Genomic DNA, 20,383 nt, shown 5'->3' on the forward strand with positions numbered 1-20,383 from the left:
CTCATATGATGAAACACAATAAAGACACAAGACATGATTATTATCCCATTACATTTGAGCTGTGGTTTATGTACATTTGGATGAAGGATGGAAAAGGAAGCATAGGTCCGCAGAGGACGCTAATTGTGGGTTGTGATCGAAGAAGATCTGAATGATGTTAATGCAGTTCGCAAACAAACCAGCGAAGTTAAAAGACCAGTTTAGTGGTAGTGCATCTCTGAGGCCTGTATGTTGTTAAAACTATAATAACAGGATATGGAACACCACGGTTAGGTAGCCGTTTGAAACATGAAGCCATCCATCAGATATAAAGAGCCGTGAGCAAGGAGAGAGCTAACAAACAAGAGGGGAATTTATTAAATCAATCTGTCATGTGAAGAGTCTTAGCATGCTGCTTTATAGAAGTTGAAGTTGAATTTTATCTCAAGAAAAAGCATTATTTTAGAATGCCAAATTAGCATTATTGTTATAAATAAATAGCCAAAAAACTTTTGGGCTGAAAGAGACTGTAATAATTTCTATATATTTCCATACAGTTTAAAAGAAATGGAGCACAGACAGATGGAACTAAAATGCAGATGTGATCCATTTACAGTGAAGCCCACATCTCAGTTTTCATCAAAACTGACTGCGGATAGAGTCAGTTTTGTCATATGCTGACATCTGGAAAGCAACATAGAGAAGATTGGAGAGAGAATCATAAAAAGCCAGAGTTCTACTGAGTACAAATGCACTGATCAGACTCAGGGTGTATCCTGCATCTTGACCAATGACTGTCAAACAAATGGTAAACAATCTTATATTTAATGTAGTTAAAATACATCTTGGACAGGTGACATGTTGTCTCATCTACCCAAGCACTGTTGAGAAACCACTTTCAAATATTTACTAAGTCCCTAACAGGAGCCATTTCAACTTCACATGGATCCTCAGTTTCAGACTTAAGATTAAAACACAAGGATGTAATGTCTATTCACATTCCTGTGATGAACCCATGAAAAAGCAATCATCAGCTTAAAATATCTGTTCTTTAAAATGTAGAAACCACAGATTTCCCTTTGTAGCTTGGAAGACATCCGATATGTCATTAAATGAGGAACACAGGCAGAGACCATAAGAGGAGAAAGAACATTTAAAAAGAGAAGGGGTCATTATGCTGCTGGAGCAGCAATCTGTATTGGGGAGTAGTTGTTACAATACCATGAAAAATAAGATGAGTTTCTGTCTTTGTTTTCTACTTTCTACTTCATCTTTTCTCTAAGAATTACCAAGAACCTTAACAGAAACCTCATCACACTGTAGTTTTCTTGTCTGAGGATTTAATTTTTGTATGAAAAAAACTCTAGAATCTGGTGCAGTAAGAAAACATTGCTTTAGCATAATCATTTTTATTATTCATTTCAGTTTTAGTTATACACATTAGCCCTGTTGAGATCCACAATATAATCCTCATGAGGGAGTTGCTCAAACAAATGTGGCAAACTAAAGTTGCTAAGTATATGGGACATCAGTATTTACATAGTTTATATAACTGATGTACAGCAGTCGAAACAGTGACCCAATAGCTATATTACTTAATGTAAAACTACACCATGCTTACACTATGTATGCGCAAATAAGAACTCACTAATTTCAATGTGTCAAATTATGTGTGTTTTCTGAAGTATTCAGCCAACAACATACAAAATTACATATAAAGGGCTTTATATTCCACAGACACAACTTCATGTTTTTCACAAAAAAACAGGTTTAGATATACTAAGATAAGAAATGCAACAGCAGCTTTAACAATATTTTTTTTGTAGGATTTAGTATCATCAAGCTTTTGTTATATTCACTGATACTCCTATAGCTATGGCTACATGAATGTTAAAACAGATTAATGATCCCCTTCCTTACATCCTACAAAGCAGTAGCAAGAAATCCACCCAATCTGCCAGTAGACATCAAAATGAATGGATCATTTCCAATGCTTACTGAGGCATATTCAAATCAGCAACCAGGTCAAGATCCAACATAGAAAAAGTGTATTTATTGAAACCAGAAACATTTACCTTGTGCTATTTTTAAATTGTTTCTGTTGAAACTATTATAAACAAGCCACAAGGAAACTGCAAGATGGGAAGCAGACTTTTTCACCACACATTCAACACAAAATTAAACCCCAAAGTAAACCAGAACACCACATAAGACCTACATAATCATTGGGAAAATGCTGACAGACTGACACTTTCCACAAGGGAAATAAGCCACAAAAGACAGAAGATGGTCAGTCACAGAGTCCTCTATCCAAGCATGTTAAAGGAAAATTTTGGGAAAGGAAAATGACTGCGGTTCCTTCTTTATTGTTTATAAGTAACTCTATAAAGAAACTAAACCCTGAACCACAGAACCAACAGCAAACCACAGGCATCACAACACTAAAATACATCCCTATGTGTGCAAGAAGTTTGAGACAAGTTTCTCTTTTTCAGTTGAATTACTGAAATTAATTCATTTTTCAACAATTTTACATTTTATTTAGATTAACCTGCATACGTGTACAACTAGCGTACAGTACAGACCAAAAGTTTGGACACACCTTCTCATTGAATTCAATGAGAAAGTGTGTCCAAACTTTTGGTCTGTACTGTATATGTCAACAAGGCATCTGGCAATTTGAACCGCCCTTAAAGATGGTTACCAGGTTTAGGGGGGATATGAGCAGTCACAAATTTCACTATAATGTGAAATTTGACCACACTTGTTCAGAGGTGCATGTTTGTGTTGCTTTTTTTGTGTCGCTGTTATTTTCGCTCTCTTTTTATATGTTTTAATTCTTTTTTCCCCATTGGCAACAATTGTTGCCTTGTATTAAAAACATTTTCACTGACATAAATAACTTATCTTGCAAGATAAAATCCTTGGGATAAAACAAATCAACATCACAGTTAGTAATTCATTAGATGGTGTAACACAGATTACTGTTATCAAAATTAAAGAAAGCATTAAATCCACTCTGCTAAACCAAATGTGTTTATGTCAATGAAACCATCTGACGCAAAAGATGCACTATATTATACAAAAATAAAAAAGAATGCTTTATGCAAATGCTGTTTAGTCTTTACACAAGATTTTTTTTTCTATTAAATAATCCCTCTTTCAAGTTTTTCCCTTGTCCTCTGTGTCGTCCCTACTTCCCCAAGACCCCCTACTTCCTTCAAAAAAGCCAGATGCTGCAAACTTCAGATAAACAGCTGCAGCTCGAGGTCAGTCCCTCCCCCAAAGAGCCAGAGGCATGCAAACAGTCCCATCCCATGTGGTTATGTATTGTATATCAGTTGTAACTCTGACAAACAGCAGAAACAGAGATGTGCCTTTCAACATCTTCTAACACTGCCTAAAAATACTTATTTGCGCCTGCCCTTCTTTTTAAAAATCAGTCATCTGGAGATATTTTGGTCAGAATGCTCCATTTGCAGTGACAGAGTAGTGATTAAACACACTGATGTACTATCTACAACCTCAGACTGAATCTCTATATTAGGAACAGGGCTAAATATAAAATACTAGAATTCCTTTTTTCTCTCTATTTCAGAGAGCTTGATGTGCTTAAGTTGGTTTAGTTTGAGTATGTAAAGGCACAACACAGATATGAGCCAGCTGAACAAGGTGTGTTTGAAAAGTCAAAACGAACAGCTGCTACAGGAAAGCAATTTTAATTATCGTAACTTTATGAATCACAACAGGTGAGAAATGGAAAATGACTACTATTAATTACAGTAATTAACTAAAAAAAATAGACTTTTAGCTTGTATGAAGGCCTAACTAGAGCTAGATACTGGTCATCACCTGAACAGCACTTTAGTCTGATATGATTATTTTTATGAGATGTGTTCTCATCCCTTGGAGCATTTTAGGACACCTTTACAAATAGTGAATCAATTAAATAAAACATTTTACTACATGAAGTAAGCTATGAAAAAAAAAAATCTAAAAAACTACCATGTTGTTTTCAATGAGAACCATTATTCACAGGCAAAGACAACATGGGACAGTGGTTAGCTTTCCTAAGAGTGGTCGGCTTACTAAAATACACAAAAGAACCAAGAACATCATTTAAAGCACTACAGGCCCCACTTGCCTCAATTAGGGTCAGTGTTTATGGTTTAAGGAAGGGTTGGGGAGAAATGGAAGAAACCATTAGGGTAGCCTTGTCTGTCATTCAAAACATTTCTGCAGTTAAGTCTGGTCTTTGACAAAGAATGTTTTTGTGATGGGGATTGAAACAAGAAAAATGTACTACTAACAGAAATAACTGTGGGGAAAATGTTTTTATTCTATCATGAACACAAATAAAATTAATAATTAAGGCTGCACAACAGAGTTGGACAGAATCTGATGGCAGTAGATACTCAAACTGGAGACAAAAAGAACTTGCCAAAATGCTAAAAGTCACAGAGAGCAATGATGAGAAACAGAAGAAGAAAATTCACATATAATGACTGATATTGCAATACCAACATTATCATCATCACAACATTTTGTAATATTGTGCAGCCCTAGTATTAATAAAAGATTACATTCTCTTTGAAGCTGTATAAAATTCTTACATTTACCAGATTAAACCTAGACTTGGACTAGGTTATTACCTCAAAGCTGCAATGTGGGTCTGTGTTCAAACAGAACAAAAATATGCAATAGTGTCAAAAAAAAACAAAACAGTAAAACGTCAGTTAACAAGTAACTATCCTCTGAGTGATTCTTGCTAAGATACCAAACACATGGGAATTTGCTGAGATGCATTCTTTATATTTCCTCTGTATTTGAAAATACATAGATGTATGTTTGACTGAAACAGCTGCAAAACGCTGCTGGTCTTTAAACCTCTTTACACCACGTCAGTCATTCAGTGCTGGGATCTTCTTTCCTTACACACTGTGGCTAATTGAGAACACCAGAAATGGAGCAGACTTCAAATATCTTAACAGTGATGAGAATAACAAATGGGGAAAGGTGGTTCCTGCAAAGCTGCTTTGATTTAGATAAGGCTTTCTTCCATCTGACAGAACCTGCAAATTTATGACCGAGAATAGAGGAGCCAGTGTGGGCACTGGGACAAATCCCAAATGCATTGTTACACAAAGTTAATAAGGGTGTTTGACTGTTTGTCTTCACCTGTTCAGTCATCAGTCCTGTGGTGGGATTTCACTTTTCCCACCATGTTTAAGGTGAAAAGGGGGGAAAAGATTCTGCTGATCCAAACTTGGCTCCTATCTATATATATAGTATATCTATATATATATATTGATATATATTGATATATATAAATATATAGAGAGATAGGATCCAAGTATATATGTATATATGTATATATAAAAGGTGGTTCCTGCACCACCTTTATAGATAGGGTTAGGTCAAACACTATTTCTACCATGGGAGAAATAGTGTTTGCAGCAACAAGCTGCAGATTTTCTATAATTCTGTTGTGGAGAGGACAATCTCTTTTCCCATCATTTATTGGAGCAGCAGCATCAGAGCCAGGGACTTATAAAGGCTAAGCAACCTGATAAAGAAGGCTGGTTCTGTTCTGCGGACTATTCTTTAAAATCTGGAGATTATTGTCCAAAAAACTGATTCTTCATGAAATCAAGAGAATCCGGCACAACCCTGTGCATCATTTTCACGACACTGTTATACAACAAGACAACGTCTTCAATCAGAGGCTTCTACAGAGTCACCGTAATACAGGCTGCTATAGGAAATCCTTCCTGTCCATAAACTTCAGAATCTACAGTTTTTTGGAGCAAATTACATAATATGAGTTAGAGCAATATTTCATTTGAATTTGTGGCACACTGGTTTAATTCCACCATTTAAATCAAGTGTGTTCTAATCTGTAATCATGTATCTTTTCATAATTAGAAACCAAACAAAACAAACCTGACAAACAAAACAGACCTGAAGTGATTAAACAATTCATAATATTTAAAACTTATGGAGTTGGATTTATTTGAGATGCACCACATGTGTGAATAGAAGAGAATGAAAAAGGAGGTAAATTGAATGAGAAAAGATACATGTCCTAAAAGGTTATAATACAACAGTGAGGGTAACTTAGCCTGGCCATTAACCCTGAGGAAGGAAGAGCTGACCAAGCTAAATTACTGAAAATGAAGGTTGTGGGTTGTGGGTTTAATAATGGCCTCGCTCTGGTGGGAAAACATCCTAATGAGAAGCATTAGTGCAGACAAACATAAAGTTAAACATTATTCTTCACTTGAACAGACAGGTCACCATAACAACAATTTGATCAACTATCCACCAAACTAAATACACTTGGTTAGCAACCTATCAATGCTAACATAATGGTTAATTTGAAAAACACGATTGATTTTTTTTCTCTCGGGTCTCCAACTGATTTTATGGTCTTCAATCAGCAGCATTATCTGGCCTGGACTCTGTAGCACAATCGCTGTTTCACTATGCTATTTTAAACAAGTGGAAGCCCATGTAAGTTATCTGTGAGGTATACATAAAGTTGAATCCACCATTTATTTTTAGATGATGTAAAAAAGAATGTAGTGTTTGTTTGAAGGTAGAGTCAATCAACAGATCATTCACTTTTCCATCTAAATTTTGCTAAAAACGTTTTGTACCACAGTTCACTTAACTGTTTTCTCACTTCTCAACAAAGTAGTCTATTTTATGTTCCTTTAAACCTGTTCTAGTCATTAACTCAATACTTCTTTCTCTCGGATCACAATTATTATATCCATTGAAAGCAAAACTCAATAAAGCCCTCAATTAAATTCCAAATGTATTTTACTGATAGCATTCCTTTTATTATCCAAAAGGTACACCAATCGGGCATAACATTATGACAACTGAACTAATTAGCACATATCATCTTAATCTTGGTAATTGTTATGGAGGTGTACTGTAGATTAGGCAGCAAGAGCATAGTTTTCAGAGTTGGTGTTCAGAAGCAGGAAAAATGGGCCAGCGTTTAATAGAACCAAATGAATAGAATAGAAATCCTTTAATATGCTTCACTAAATAACAGCAGGAATGTTATTTGAAATAAACAAGAAAGATGTTTGGAAAAGGGATGAGAATAATGTTTCATGGCTGCTGAGAAGAAGGATCACCTAAAATGCTTCTTTTTGCAAATTAGATGCAGCAGCCTGTCACTGAAGGAGCTCTGCAGTTCAGCAACAGCTTAATTTTGTGTAGGTGACATTGTCCAGCAGTGAAGTTATTTTAGCCACAGTTCTGTCTCCCGCCACCTGCTTTGAGGAATGGCTTTACTGATAAGCTTATCTAGCCACTTCCTCTCACCTGTAGACAAGGTGCTGTTCCAACAACTACACCATAGATGGCTTATGCCAGAGTAAAAAAAAATGTCTTTAGCAGCACTCAAAATGATCTGCCTTTTGGAGCGCTTGGGCTGGCTTACAATGGTTAAATGGGAGGAGGGAAGGCTTATCCGTGTGGTCCAGCTCTGAATGGTTCAACAAACTGGGAAGAATCTGATCTGGACCAACTGAACACATTTTCTTTTAAACCATGTAGATGGCCGAGTGTATTTGCACATATTACCAGGATGTAATATATCGATGTAACATGTGTACCAGATAAATAAACATTGCTGCAGATAATGTACACCCTATCAAGGAAATACTGTTTGTTGACATGTGGCCTTTTTAGCAGAATGATACACTCTGGAACAAAGAAATAGTGAGGAGCACAGCAACAACTTTGAACCACCACAAACTGAACATATGTGGGACATGCTGGACAGGCAAGTCAGATCCATAGAGGACACACCTCATTTTACAGAATTTAAAAGGTTTTGTGGCAAACATCTTGGCACCAAATACCACAGCATGTCTTCTGGAAATTAGTGGGGGTCCAAATCTTGACAGGTCTGGGTGGTTTCAGCAACAAAACAGAGACCGCCTACTGGAATAGTGGAGCTTATCAAGTTTTGCCTGATCAGTCTATTTGGATAAAATAAATTATTTTCACCAGTATGAATAACATCACAATTCACAAAAATACAACCTGAAACAGAACGTTGACCTCCATAGTTCACAAGGACAACATGCTTAAACGTAACAGAAGAAAATAACAGAGGAAACTGTGGAATATCACAATGACCTAAGTAACCAAAATAATTAAACATATTAACCTTAATTTTGTCTTGCAACATCAACAAACTACTTAATACACTATTTTACAACACAGCATGAATTACAAATATCTACCTATGTTATATAAAAGCAGTCAAAATGGAGGGAGGCTTTCATGGCCATATTTAAGGTCAGTAGTTAATTTATCTGCACTAGAAATGCTTTAATGTCTCCCTGCGCAGTTCTAACCTGACCAGTGTTTACAAAACCAAATCACAAATCACAGCCTAGGCTTTGTGTACTGGAGCAAATATGACTAACAGTTCTCCGAGGATGTTCCAGAAAAAAGTGCCTTATGTCAGCTTGCATCATGCCCCTAAATTTCATCTCCAACTTTATGTGTATTTATTACAGAATTTCCTACTCATGCTAGACTTTCTCTTCATCCTCTGCTTCCCTGCTATTTTTTTCCCCATAAAGTAAGCCGTGATCCTGCCAGAGAAATGTAGACATTAGAGGCTTTTACAGTCTGCGCAAATTAATCTCTTGCAGCACTGTAGCAACAGCCTGGCAACTCATTAAATATTAACAAGCCATGTCCTGCCAATAGAAAGTCTTCACAGCCTCATGCACTTTTAACAGCATGAGTGGTGTGCTGCGTAAGAACAACAAGGGATAAGTTAAAATAAAGTGGCTTTTCTGTAGCACTTACTGCACCGTTGTGTGACATTAGCTTTAACACACTGGCTGAAGCTGGGTTATAACAGCCAAATGTTTCACATACAGTAAGCATGCTTACAGATTAAACAGAAGGCGGTGTAAACATTAGTCTCAGAATATCAGCTGGTGATGGTGCATAAAATGTTTTACAAACTGTTAGATCCTGCCAGGTCGGGTCAGCCTTAAGAGCTTATGAGTAACCTATAAATGTTAAGATTTAGAAGCTAAGAGTAAGAGGTATAGTGAGAGATGAGAAATCCTAATGTGAACATTTTATGCTCACATAATGAGCGTAGTCTGATGAAGATTAATCAGTCAAAATTGCTTTAAAAAATGTTTGAAGTTTGTGAGAACACTTTTTTATTCACGATAAGGTGCCTGAAAACCACTACAAAAAACCCAAACTAAAACTAGAATTGTGATTAATGTATATAAGAGGAAGTCTGTAATGATCTGAAATGTTCTCCAGATGTGAGACATTAGGAAGTTTGAGAGTTGCATGACTATTTATAGCTAGTGACTTGTGAGTATTCTTAATATTCTTTCACCAAAATATTGCACATGAAGAAGTTTAAAAGCCTCTGAAAGCTGTACTTCCAAGGCCTCACTAGTTCAGATTGTTTCACATGAATAAGTTTGTTGAATATTAGTCTTAAATCAGAGAGCTGCAGTTGATCCAGAATGCTGCAGCTCACATTCTCAATAAAACTAGGAAAATAGAGGGCTTGATTCCAGTTCTAAAGCCCTTCCACTTATTCCCTGTAGCTCAGAGAATAGACTTTAAAGTGTAACTGATCTCCAAATCATTTTTTTTTTTTACTTATAAACCATCTATTTAGGTTTCTATCTATATGTATACCACAGATGTATGTTCTGTACGAATTTTGAAATTTTTTATGTAAAGTTTTTTAGTTAGCAGTTGAATTCTCCTATTGCTTAAAATGGCATGGCTTTATCTCATGCAGTACAGTTTTTTGTCACACAGTTTGAGTATAAAAGCCATTCAGAAACAACAAAACCCAGTGGAGTTGGAATATGAGCATGACCAAGGCGAGCATTGATTGATAGAATTGCTCAGCTTCACAAATGTGTGAACTATTTGCAATGTGAACAGGGGTCTTCTCTGACTATCAGCGACAATATACTGTCAGATTGGTGCTTGGGAAGAAGGAGATCACAGTAGCACTCACACCCTTGCTCAGGACTGAGCAGGGCTGCAGTCGAACTGCACAGAGTTGACACCGTACAAGTCTTTGAAAACAGAAAGAAAAAAAAAAATGCTGGATTTGTCAGTTGCTGACTTTACATCAGAAAGTCAACAACTGACAAATCCAGCGATACCTCCTCTTACACCTCCGCTCATCACCACACTTGGTTGTGCCGTTCCGTGTCTCTTGGCTCCACCCACTTTGCTGTAAGTTTTCAAAATTTGTCAGGGACCGGGGTAGTGCTTTCATACGGGAGTTAATTACATTTTTAAATACTTTTGTTAGTTTATAAATCAACAAACGGTGATATTTACAGGAACACAAATAGATTAACATTTTAAAATAAAAAATATTTGACCAGTGCTTTTCATAAGGAATTGACTCGCATAGCAGTTGCACAACTAAAATAATCCAGCTTCAGGCAAACAAATGCATGTAAACTGTGGTTTAATATTAACCTAGACCATCAATTTGTTCCAGTTTCAGGTCTACTAAAGCAGTGTTTTCTCAACCGTGGTCCTCAGGGCACAGTACCCTGCCTGTTTTAGATGTTTATCTACTTCTCCACTCCTGACTCAGATGATTGCAACGCAGCAAAATCCTGTTAATCAGTTATGAGGGAAACATCTAAAACATGCAGGCATTGAAAAATGTACTTCAAAAACAAAGAAGACCAGTAAGTGACTTATTATAATTGTGTGCAATCAGGAATCTTTAGCTTGTTCTTTTTAAAAAAACAACTATTAATAGATAATTTAGCTATTCCATAAAACCAAGTTCATTCTTATGTTGTAAAACACAAATCTTACTTTTAGTGAAAAAAATAGATTTTTCATGTTCTTAAATATTATATTTATTTTGTTTTCAAAAGTATAAATTTCAGCAATGAGAATATTTTCTCCTCTGCTCTATGCAATTAAAAATGTATGCCCAATGTCGGTCTAATTTATTGGCTCAATATGTAATTTTATTTTATCTCCGTTTGTCCCAGTTGTTTTAAACTTTATAGTTATTGTTCTGAGAGTAGACATGGGCAAATTTATTTGATAAGCTATCTTTTTTAAACAAACATTTCTTTCCTAGAGAGTAACAGAGACCAAGATAAACTGATCTCTGAGGCTCTACTCTAACTCAACATCTTCTCAGTTTTCACGAGGAATCTTTAGCTTTCGTAATCAAGGATGAAGTAAGTCCATAAGTGTAAATCACTTAAGTAAATTATTAATTTCATCCCCTCTATGTCACAGTAAAACATTCAGTTTTCCATTGTTTTTCCAACATTGCAGAAATTCCTTTTTGTCTTATGCTCATAAACCAAATAACATTTATCATCTCATCTTGTGAGCTGGCTGTTTTGTCATATCTCATGACTTAAGCATGGAGAGAGAAAAACCTTGTAGTATTCTTATCAAGTATTTGACACAAGTCACAAGGCTGTTACTGCCTGCTTGCAGTTACAGTGCATCCAAAAAGTATTCACATCACTTCACATTTTGCTATGTTGCAGCCTTATTCCAGACAGCATTAAATTTGTAACATAAGTAAGTGTGCATAACATGAAGTACTGCAATACTTTCTTGATGCACTGCATTTTCATTAAGCACTTATTGAGAACCATTGTTTGAGAATGGTTCTCAATGCCAATGGTAACCTAACTAATATGCTTCCAGGAACAGGTCCACTACAGAAAAGATCTAAAAGGTTTTCATATAATCGAACTTATTTATCACAAAAACACCCCCAAAGCTACTGATCTACCATAAAAACACCTGGAAGAAATTGCATACATCACTCAAATTTATCTAGTCTGGAAACGCTAAAATAATTGAAACTATATCTATATAGCTTTATCTACAGATGATTACAACCAGTCAAAATAAAAATATACTTGTGTCACTTTTCAAAGTCCAAGTGGAATTATCTTGTCTCTGTTTTTATTTTATCCACTGAGAGCCACCCCAATTATTTTCTTGCATTAGATACAATGATGATACAGTGATGCAAGAGCTCCATGGAAAATATTCAGCTAATGATTCCACTGAGCAACCTGCATCCTTACATAAAACCCAGTCTCTATATAGGAACCTCATTGTTAAATATTAGGCTTGAGAGAAATGTTCGTAGGCAACTAAAAAATTTAGTTAAAACGGATAATTTCTCAATTCCTTACATCTTAACTTTAGACAAAAATTAACGTTAGCATTTGATCATTATTATTATTAACAGCAATAACAAATCTATTTTTCCCATATGTCAATAATCCTATTATTGATTAATCCCTTCCCTTCAGGGTCAGCTTTTCAGTGACCCCAAGGTTGGTGTGCACTTTGAGTCGCCCTTAGCAGGATAAATGCTTACACTCCTAAAATCTTGAATTATTAAAGGGATACTTCTCAAATCTCTCCACTAGTAGTAAGGATGATGACAAAACCAAGAAAATTGTGGCATGAGTAAGGGGAAAAGGCAGACACAACGGAGGATTGTTTGTGTAAATTCTACTATGTATCATCAGTGCCCCAACTCTCTGGAATCCATGGTATGCAGAGAGCTGGCCTGGTTTCCTTTATTCGAGTTTAGGTTCAAGACGGGACTCAGGATGTCAAATCGTCCATTTGTCATGAAGAAGGCAAAACCTACTGGATAAAAGCTTCCAAAGTAATTTAACGACTAAAGGAAAGTTCAACAGTGGATCTTTTCAAACTTACATATTTGTACATTTTTGTGGGACTTTTCAGTTTTAAAAGCACACACTATTTACGTCAATAAGTATATACCATGGAATGCTACTTGCTGCACAGCATTCACACGTCAATAAAAACCACAAAACGTCAAAGGCAATAATAAAAGTTTCAACTGAAACCGATTTAATCATGATAAAGAAAAGAAGTTAACATGGGAGTCCATAACACTCCCTCTTTGGACTTTAACCTGACTGTCATAAATTTGGCTTGTGTCTGAATACAATACAACTTATTTGATATAATGTGGCAGCAGCCTGGGAAAGAAAAGATATTCTATCACATTTTAAGTTCGCTATTATAAAAAATGATATATGTTGAGGAGTGACAGACCATGTTTTTACTCAAAAATTTATTTTCTAGAGAATCTCACAGCAGTCCATTCCTGGAGGAGTGTCCTAGTGACAGAAAAGAAAATATTGCATGTATCAGAAACTGCACTACAAAATCTTCAAAGATTTGAGTAATAATAGTAGTTTGGTCATTTATTTTTGTTAATGACACACCTCTAATATGAAGTCTGAATCCTGAAGAGAAGACTTCAAGATAAAATCCACAAACCAATCAGGTGGCAGAACTATCTTATTTTCTTTATATATAATCAAAGTCACAACTATGCAATCAATCTGAATATGTGGTCAAACTACAAACATGCAGCAAATCTCAAAATATTAAAGTCAGTACAACAAGGCCACACAATTGTATGTCGCTTTTCAGTCTGCATTTATCTTCCAAAGAAACACACCTGTGAGGCGTCACAGCGCTAAGCGGCCTACTTGCACACACTGATACCGTTTCCACCTACAGCAGTCAGGTGGTGCAGGCCAATGTAACATGAGCCACATCTGTTTGGAAAAGAAAGGATAGCGATCACATCAGTCTCGCCGATCTGTCATCTGGTCTGGGTCAGCTTGGATAGTTAAACCCTTCCTGGTTGTGCATGGGAGCCTCGCAGATTGCCAAGCACAAAGAGGTCTTGTGAGCCGCTCATACCGTCAAAACATATCCCCTCCTTTAATTAGAGAAGGAAAATCTGCTGACTCATGCAAGAAACTGATGACAGATGGACAAGGATATCCTTTATGTCACTGCTCAGAGCTTTGCAGCTTTCTTGGGAAGCTTTTCAATTGAAGGAAAAAATATTTAGACAACTGTAAGTAGATACTAAAATAAAATTATGCGACAAGTTTGGTCTGAATAAATGGTACAGTCACGCAACAGTGTTAGTTCGATGTTTTGGGAACAGGTGGTGAAACTTCAATTCCAGAGGTCAAAAATTATTTGTGGACATGACATACAAAGACAAAGATGCTGCACTGACTGTAAACAGCAGTTATATAACATGGTTAATGATTTTCCACCATAGGAGGTACTGCTTGCCTTATCAAATACAGCAAAGGTTCCTGTGAGAAACTCCATTTGAATAAGCACGACACACCAGAAGTGAAATATTGGAAACAGGAAACCTAAACTGCAAAGTAAAGCTGTTCAACAGACTTTTCAGCATATAATTAATCAAACTCCCTTGAAATAAACGTCATCATGGATAAAACAGATTACCTTTATCTGTTTTTCTGTTTGTCCTGGTAACTTGTTGTGAAATTCAGATTTAATCGAGATGAACTCTACAGTCATAAACAAGTTTCCACTCCCAGAAATCATATCATCCATAAGGAGACTAATCAAACTTGTTTTAAATACATTGTTCTTTTAGATTTGTATTTTTCTTGTTTTATTCCTGTATTTGGACATTTTTAATCAAATTTTGCATTCCTTATGGCGTGTTCTGCCTTAAAGCAGTTGAACTCTTGTTATCACAAATCTTAGAAAATATTTTTCCACCAAATTTGAATAAAAGCATATAGACATGTTAATGCTTTCAAGTAAGATACTTTTAAGCGACAACATTGTTTCCTGCAGAAGTGCAGCACCACACGCTTCTTCAGAAAAACATTAGGAAAATAACAGGGAGGGAGAGAGAGTTACAAGGCCATAGATATGAACAGAATTGAATAAGAATTAAAAATTAGAACTGGAGAAATAAACAGATACAGTTCTACTGTGTCACTGTGCATTTCTGCTACACTTGTCTTGATTTTTGTTTTGCTGGAAACCCAAGCATAAAATACAAACATCTGGAATGCACATAATTCACTGAATACTGAGGAGGAATGATTAAGTAACATAAGGCTGCACAAAATATCAATTCACAGCAATATACAGTAAATGACCTATGATAGGTGGGTATCCTGTATTCCAGGTGCTATGCAATAAAACTGCTGACAAAAAATATATCTGACTACCCTGTACGAGTTAGTTTCCATTTAAATTTCTATTGTATTTGTCACTGCCTTCTTAGTTCAAAAACAAACAATTTTAAAGAAAAGGGTGGCAACATGTGGTTTGATTCTTGCACATATGTCTGACTTGTTTGAAAAATATATTTAAAAATATACTTCATTTCTTAATCTAAGCATTTAAAATATGAAAATCGATTACAGATTTTGGTTCTAACATAAATACTGTATATTTAAACTGTCCTAAGAAAAAGTAATTTGATAGAACTTATAATTTACAAAACTTTGACATAAATGACCACAACATTATTATGAAATAACACTATTGGAATGTTAAACCTTCCTCAACTTCTTCAGCCTTTCTTATGAGTAAAAGGTGTGCGCTGCAGCTATGTGAGAAGCAAATTGAGGAGGTGAGGGAAATTTTGCCAAACTGATGCAGAACGGAAAAAGAAAGGATGCAAGGGGGCCAGAGAAAAAGAAGAGAAATATCAGTGCATAGCAAACAGTAATCCACTTTGCATACAGAACTAGCAAAACAACACAAGACAGTTTGACAGATCATGACATCTCCACACAGAGGAGAATCCATTTTGGTTCGTGGTTCACTGGAATCAACTCTGGTTCAAACACATAACGCTGAAGCCCTTGCAACTGAAAAACAACCTGAATGTATCAGATCTCTCAGAAATCTCTTGTCTGCTACAATATTTACCAAAAGCGGATTATTAACTCAATCTTTGACCCTTTTGTGGTGCAACTGACCCAAATACACACAAAGAACATTTAGAAATCTTTTTCTTCAGAGTGCTTCTTAACAACTACCGGTATATGCTTATAAAATTGTGCAGTGGAAACCCATACTTCCTTACCACGCTGTGTTTTACAATGAGTGCACATTTTACTAGTGAAAAAAGGCACACATAGCCCACAGGATAGTATCTTTAAGGCTGTGTTGCTCTCCTTCTGGGCATCTAACAGACAGATGCACATGCAGCAGGCTGGAAGCAATAGGTCAAGCTGCCTCAATACACAAGCAGTAACTGCACAACTACAACTACCCCCAGTTAGATGGACTTGCTGTGATGGGCAACAGTACCCTCACATCAGGCAGCAAAAACAAAACAAAAGTGAAAAGTTCCAAGCAAAATCAAGCTCTGAGCAGGCCATCAATTGAAGGCAACATTCATACATGTCACCAAAGCTGACTGATATTTCAAAACGCATGCAACATCAGAAAATAAGATTAAAGCTTTTGGTCCAAATGACACAAACGGCACAAAAACACATATTCTGTAACATGCTGTCAGCCACTGGCAGAGAAATTTCCAGATACCCATGGTATGTCTTAAATCACAAATCACTGCGGTGAATTGCTTCGACACAATTATTGCTTTAATAATGGAGTAAGTGGTCTAAGCTGTAACCCTTTAAGTACGACCCACTGTGGCTTTGGCAATGTCGAACAAATGAGGGCACAATGACTGTCAGAGCAGCTTCATGTCAAAGCTTATTTACTCCAGGCTGCCATGGAGGGAGGAGCAGCAGTAGTAGCACTTCTCTGCTTCACTCACAGCATAAACAGTTTGTAAATTATAATGCTGTGCTATTTGCAACAACGCAACCAAAAAACATATTCCTTAAGGATTTCACAGCTATTATGTGTGACTGCCTCTGGGCCAGGAAGAGCAATGAATGCATGAGATACAATTCATTTAGATGCAATGCTACAAATTAGGATGAAGCAAGAGAATGAGGATTTACAAGTGTACTAGAATAAATAAACTAAAAGCAACTAATACAAGATGTTACCACCATATATGTATGATGATGTTGGGTCAGTAACATCTGGAAATCTGTCATGGGACTCACAGAACAGATTGCTACAAAACTAATTTCAACAGGAATATGTCAAATGGTTATGCTTCTTGGCAGCACAACAGCAACTAAGTAAATGCTTCTACCTCACTCCTACCTGACACAGAAAACATCAATGAGCTCTGTGAATGTAATCGGGAGTAAGGAGGTTGGCTTCATACTTTTTCATTTGATACATTTTTGCCCCAAGAGTACTAAATAATACAGAAATCTTAAGCCTAAGGGCATGCTAATATCAGCAGTTTGCATTAAGACAGCAACCTTCCTTTGTAGCCATTCCCCAGGAATGTTTTGTGACAATAAGTAGTTTTAGCTACTATTTTTTCCTATGTGTCTGAGCCAAATAAAGATAAGTGATTGTTTTAGGTGGAATCCAAAAGTAAATCAGTATTTTCTTTCGTCTTACATGTCCAATGTCTTTGGCATTAGCTCAATGTGACTGATGATTGAAATTAACTGTAAGTGGACTGATAAAGTTTAAGTAACAGAACAGATGATGTCTGCAGAAAATTGTTCTGTTTGTGACATTACTGTAGTGCAGTGACCCAGGGGAGTCCAAACTTGGTCCTCGAGGGCCGGCATCCTGCAGGTTTTAGTTTTCTCCCTGGTGGTAGTAACAACCTTTTCAGCTTGTCAATGTTCTTCTTAGGCCTGCTAACGAGCCATCATTTGATGTTAAACCAGGGAGAGAACTAAAACATGCAGGATGCCGGCCCTCGAGGACCGACTTTGGGCACCCCTGAGTTAGACTCACCAGTGAAACAGATTGGTTATGTGGGGAAAAAAAGTGAGTCTTGCATAGCTACTCCATGGCTCTTAACATAAAGCAGCCTATTCTGATTAAAGAGTTATGCTTGTGCATGTCTCTGCACATTCTTGTAACAATGTTCAGCTGGAATAGAGAAGTAGTTGAATGCTGCAAAATCAAAGTGCAACAAATTATAGATTTTGTCACAATTTTGTTACTTGCAACTTTGTGATTAACAGGAATGATTGTCTTACCACAGAGCACTTTTAAATCCCTCCATATGGTGCCAATTTATTAGATCCCCAACAGAATTTCTCCAGATTTTCTCAAACCCATTGTATAAATCTCTTAAATTCTTTAACTTAAATTTGACTTTTAGACGTTGAGATCACTCATGTCCTCTTGGCTGGACAGTGTGCTCTGCAATTTTGCCAGAGATCAGCATTCCAGACATAACATCATCATTAATAGGGAACTTTAAGCCTCATTCTGGGAAGCTTTTAGTGCTGTATTTTAATACCATTTCTTGATTATGGCCATGAAAGGGAAAATTACCTTCCATGAGTGACCTCCTTGAAGACATTTGAAGAAGAGCTTTCAAAAGTTACATAAAAACAGCTGGATTAATTTATTTATGTTTTGTTTCTTTGTTGTTGTTTTAAATAGGACCTAAATAATACATGAAACATATGCTTCCTAAATTGTAGGTGGCTTTTGATTTACATGTGTCACCAAAAGATTTGGTCCCCATCAAAACTTTCTGGAGGCGCCCCTGGATTCATGCCGGTGATTTTTACGTCAGGACTTACCTTGACGAACAGTTTTTAACCTGACAGGTCCTTTGCAGCAGTTGATTACAGTGTAGATGTCATAAAGAGGTAATCCAGACACTGACAGCCCCTCAACTTCAAGCAGCAGTTCTCCCTCAGACAGTTTCCCGTCCTGATAAACCACAGCATCCTCTCTGATCTGTCCAATGTATGCAAACTCTCCATTCTCCGCTCCACCGTGCAGCTCCGCGTTCAGCTCCCCATTCTCGTCCCGGATGACCGCGCACTCGTTCACTTTTGTTATCCAGTGGTTCTTCTTCTGGATGACTTTTGACATGGTGGGTAGGCTCCAAAGAAAACCCGTAAATTCCGAGTAGTGGAAAGAGAATGAGTCGATTCATAGCACGGAGGACATCCCACGGAAAAAACCTTCATGTCCTTTGAGTGCAACTTCGAACATGTTTACTCTTAAACTTGGACATGCTGCTCCTCGCTCACGTATCCTACATGGATCAAGCTCCAGACTTCAACAGCTGCTGTTGTTTCCGCATCTTTAGCAGCAGCACACGCTCTTATTCCTCGTAATTGGATCTAATCCCTCCCCATAGAATGATTTCAAGATTTATCTCACAGTTCCGCCTCTTTCATTAGAATAACACAATGTTTGTTTTCCTTTTAAAACTTTCTGTTTTAGGGGAAAATGAGGAAAGAACCTCTATCACCAAGCTTCTGTGTATGACAGCCAGCGGCTCCTTTAAGCAGGTAACGCTTCAAGTTCCCTCTGTACAGTGGGGATGGAGAAATAGGGGAGAAGGCGCATGCGTCTCGCTAAGACTCCACGTGGAAAACTCCAAGCCAACCCCAAACCTGCCGGGTCTTGAAGCTCCTCCCGCCGACCAGCTCTCGTTTCAGGGCGGATTACTGCGATCCGTGCGTTTAATCCTACGGGAACTCCGGCAGGCTGTTGTCCTGACCCGCAAAATATGGAAACGCGGACACTAAGCGCCTTCCTCTGTGCGCGCGAGCTGCTGCTTTATGGATGTTGTTAAGGTGCAAACTCCAAACCCGCCCGTTTAGTCCAGCACCGTCATGAAGTGAGTCATAAACAACAATTACTTTTCATCCGGGAAAGATAAGCTTCAGAGAACATCCAGGGATCCTGGGGTGGAAATCTAAGTTATAAATATTTTTAAGAAAATTTATAAATTGGTTTAAAAAATTCTGAAAACTTATTTTGGTTCAGTCATTTAGTAATTTTCACAGATTTTTTTTTGTTGTTAAAATTGTTGTGAAAGAGCTGATCTTTAAAAATAATTATACTAACTGTAATATTTTTTAATTAAAACATAGTTTAGGTACAGATTGCTTCTCATCAGAACTCACTTAATGTAACTGACACCACTACTACTACTACTACTACTATTACTACTACTACTAATACTACTACTACTACTACTACTACTATTACTAATTATAATAATAATAATAAATTTTATCTGTCCATATTTTGATTAGTGCAGAATAAATGTGGCAACAGTGTGTGACTGTTTCAAATTATAATTTATAAAATGGGGCCCTATTATGGCTTTTTTATCTACAGAAATAAGATTCTAACATTCCCATTTTTAAATTAAAAACTGTCCTTGAGCAAGCCGCTTCTTTTATGCCTTACAATTTTTTGTGTCTGGTTTTTGATATTTTTCTTATGCATGTTTGTCACCAAGAGGTTCATGAAGCTCATGAGGACTGACTGTAGAAAGTAAATAAAAGGCTGATTATTTATCCTAAAGGTCAATTAGTTTTTTCTGCTTTTCTTTGTTTAATTAATAGGAATATTTTGTAAACTGATACAAATGTTGATAGAGTTCTGCCAAAAAAATCTGAAATTCCAATGTCAATCAAAGTAATTT

At 36.7% G+C, this 20,383-nt stretch overlaps 1 protein-coding gene across 14 annotated transcripts in view; it reads right to left on the reverse strand.

The window, feature by feature from the left end:
• Window positions 1–19,501, reverse strand: part of LOC114138381 (membrane-associated guanylate kinase, WW and PDZ domain-containing protein 1-like) — a 110,803-nt gene extending 91,302 nt beyond the window's left edge. For 4 of the 14 annotated variants that reach the window (XM_028007718.1, XM_028007885.1, XM_028007803.1 and 1 more), the window contains exon 1: window positions 18,513–19,494. In XM_028007718.1, the coding sequence (XP_027863519.1) occupies window positions 18,513–18,810 (298 nt within the window). In that variant the 5' untranslated portion in view covers window positions 18,811–19,494. Of the gene's footprint in view, window positions 1–18,512 lie in introns of all 14 variants that reach the window. The other 10 variants (XM_028008100.1, XM_028008237.1, XM_028008170.1 and 7 more) reach the window with 6 other exon arrangements.
• Between the last annotated feature and the right edge of the window lie 882 nt (window positions 19,502–20,383).

The sequence above is a fragment of the Xiphophorus couchianus genome, chromosome 1 (genome assembly GCF_001444195.1).
Source record: "Xiphophorus couchianus chromosome 1, X_couchianus-1.0, whole genome shotgun sequence".
NCBI classification, from domain to species: domain Eukaryota; kingdom Metazoa; phylum Chordata; class Actinopteri; order Cyprinodontiformes; family Poeciliidae; genus Xiphophorus; species Xiphophorus couchianus.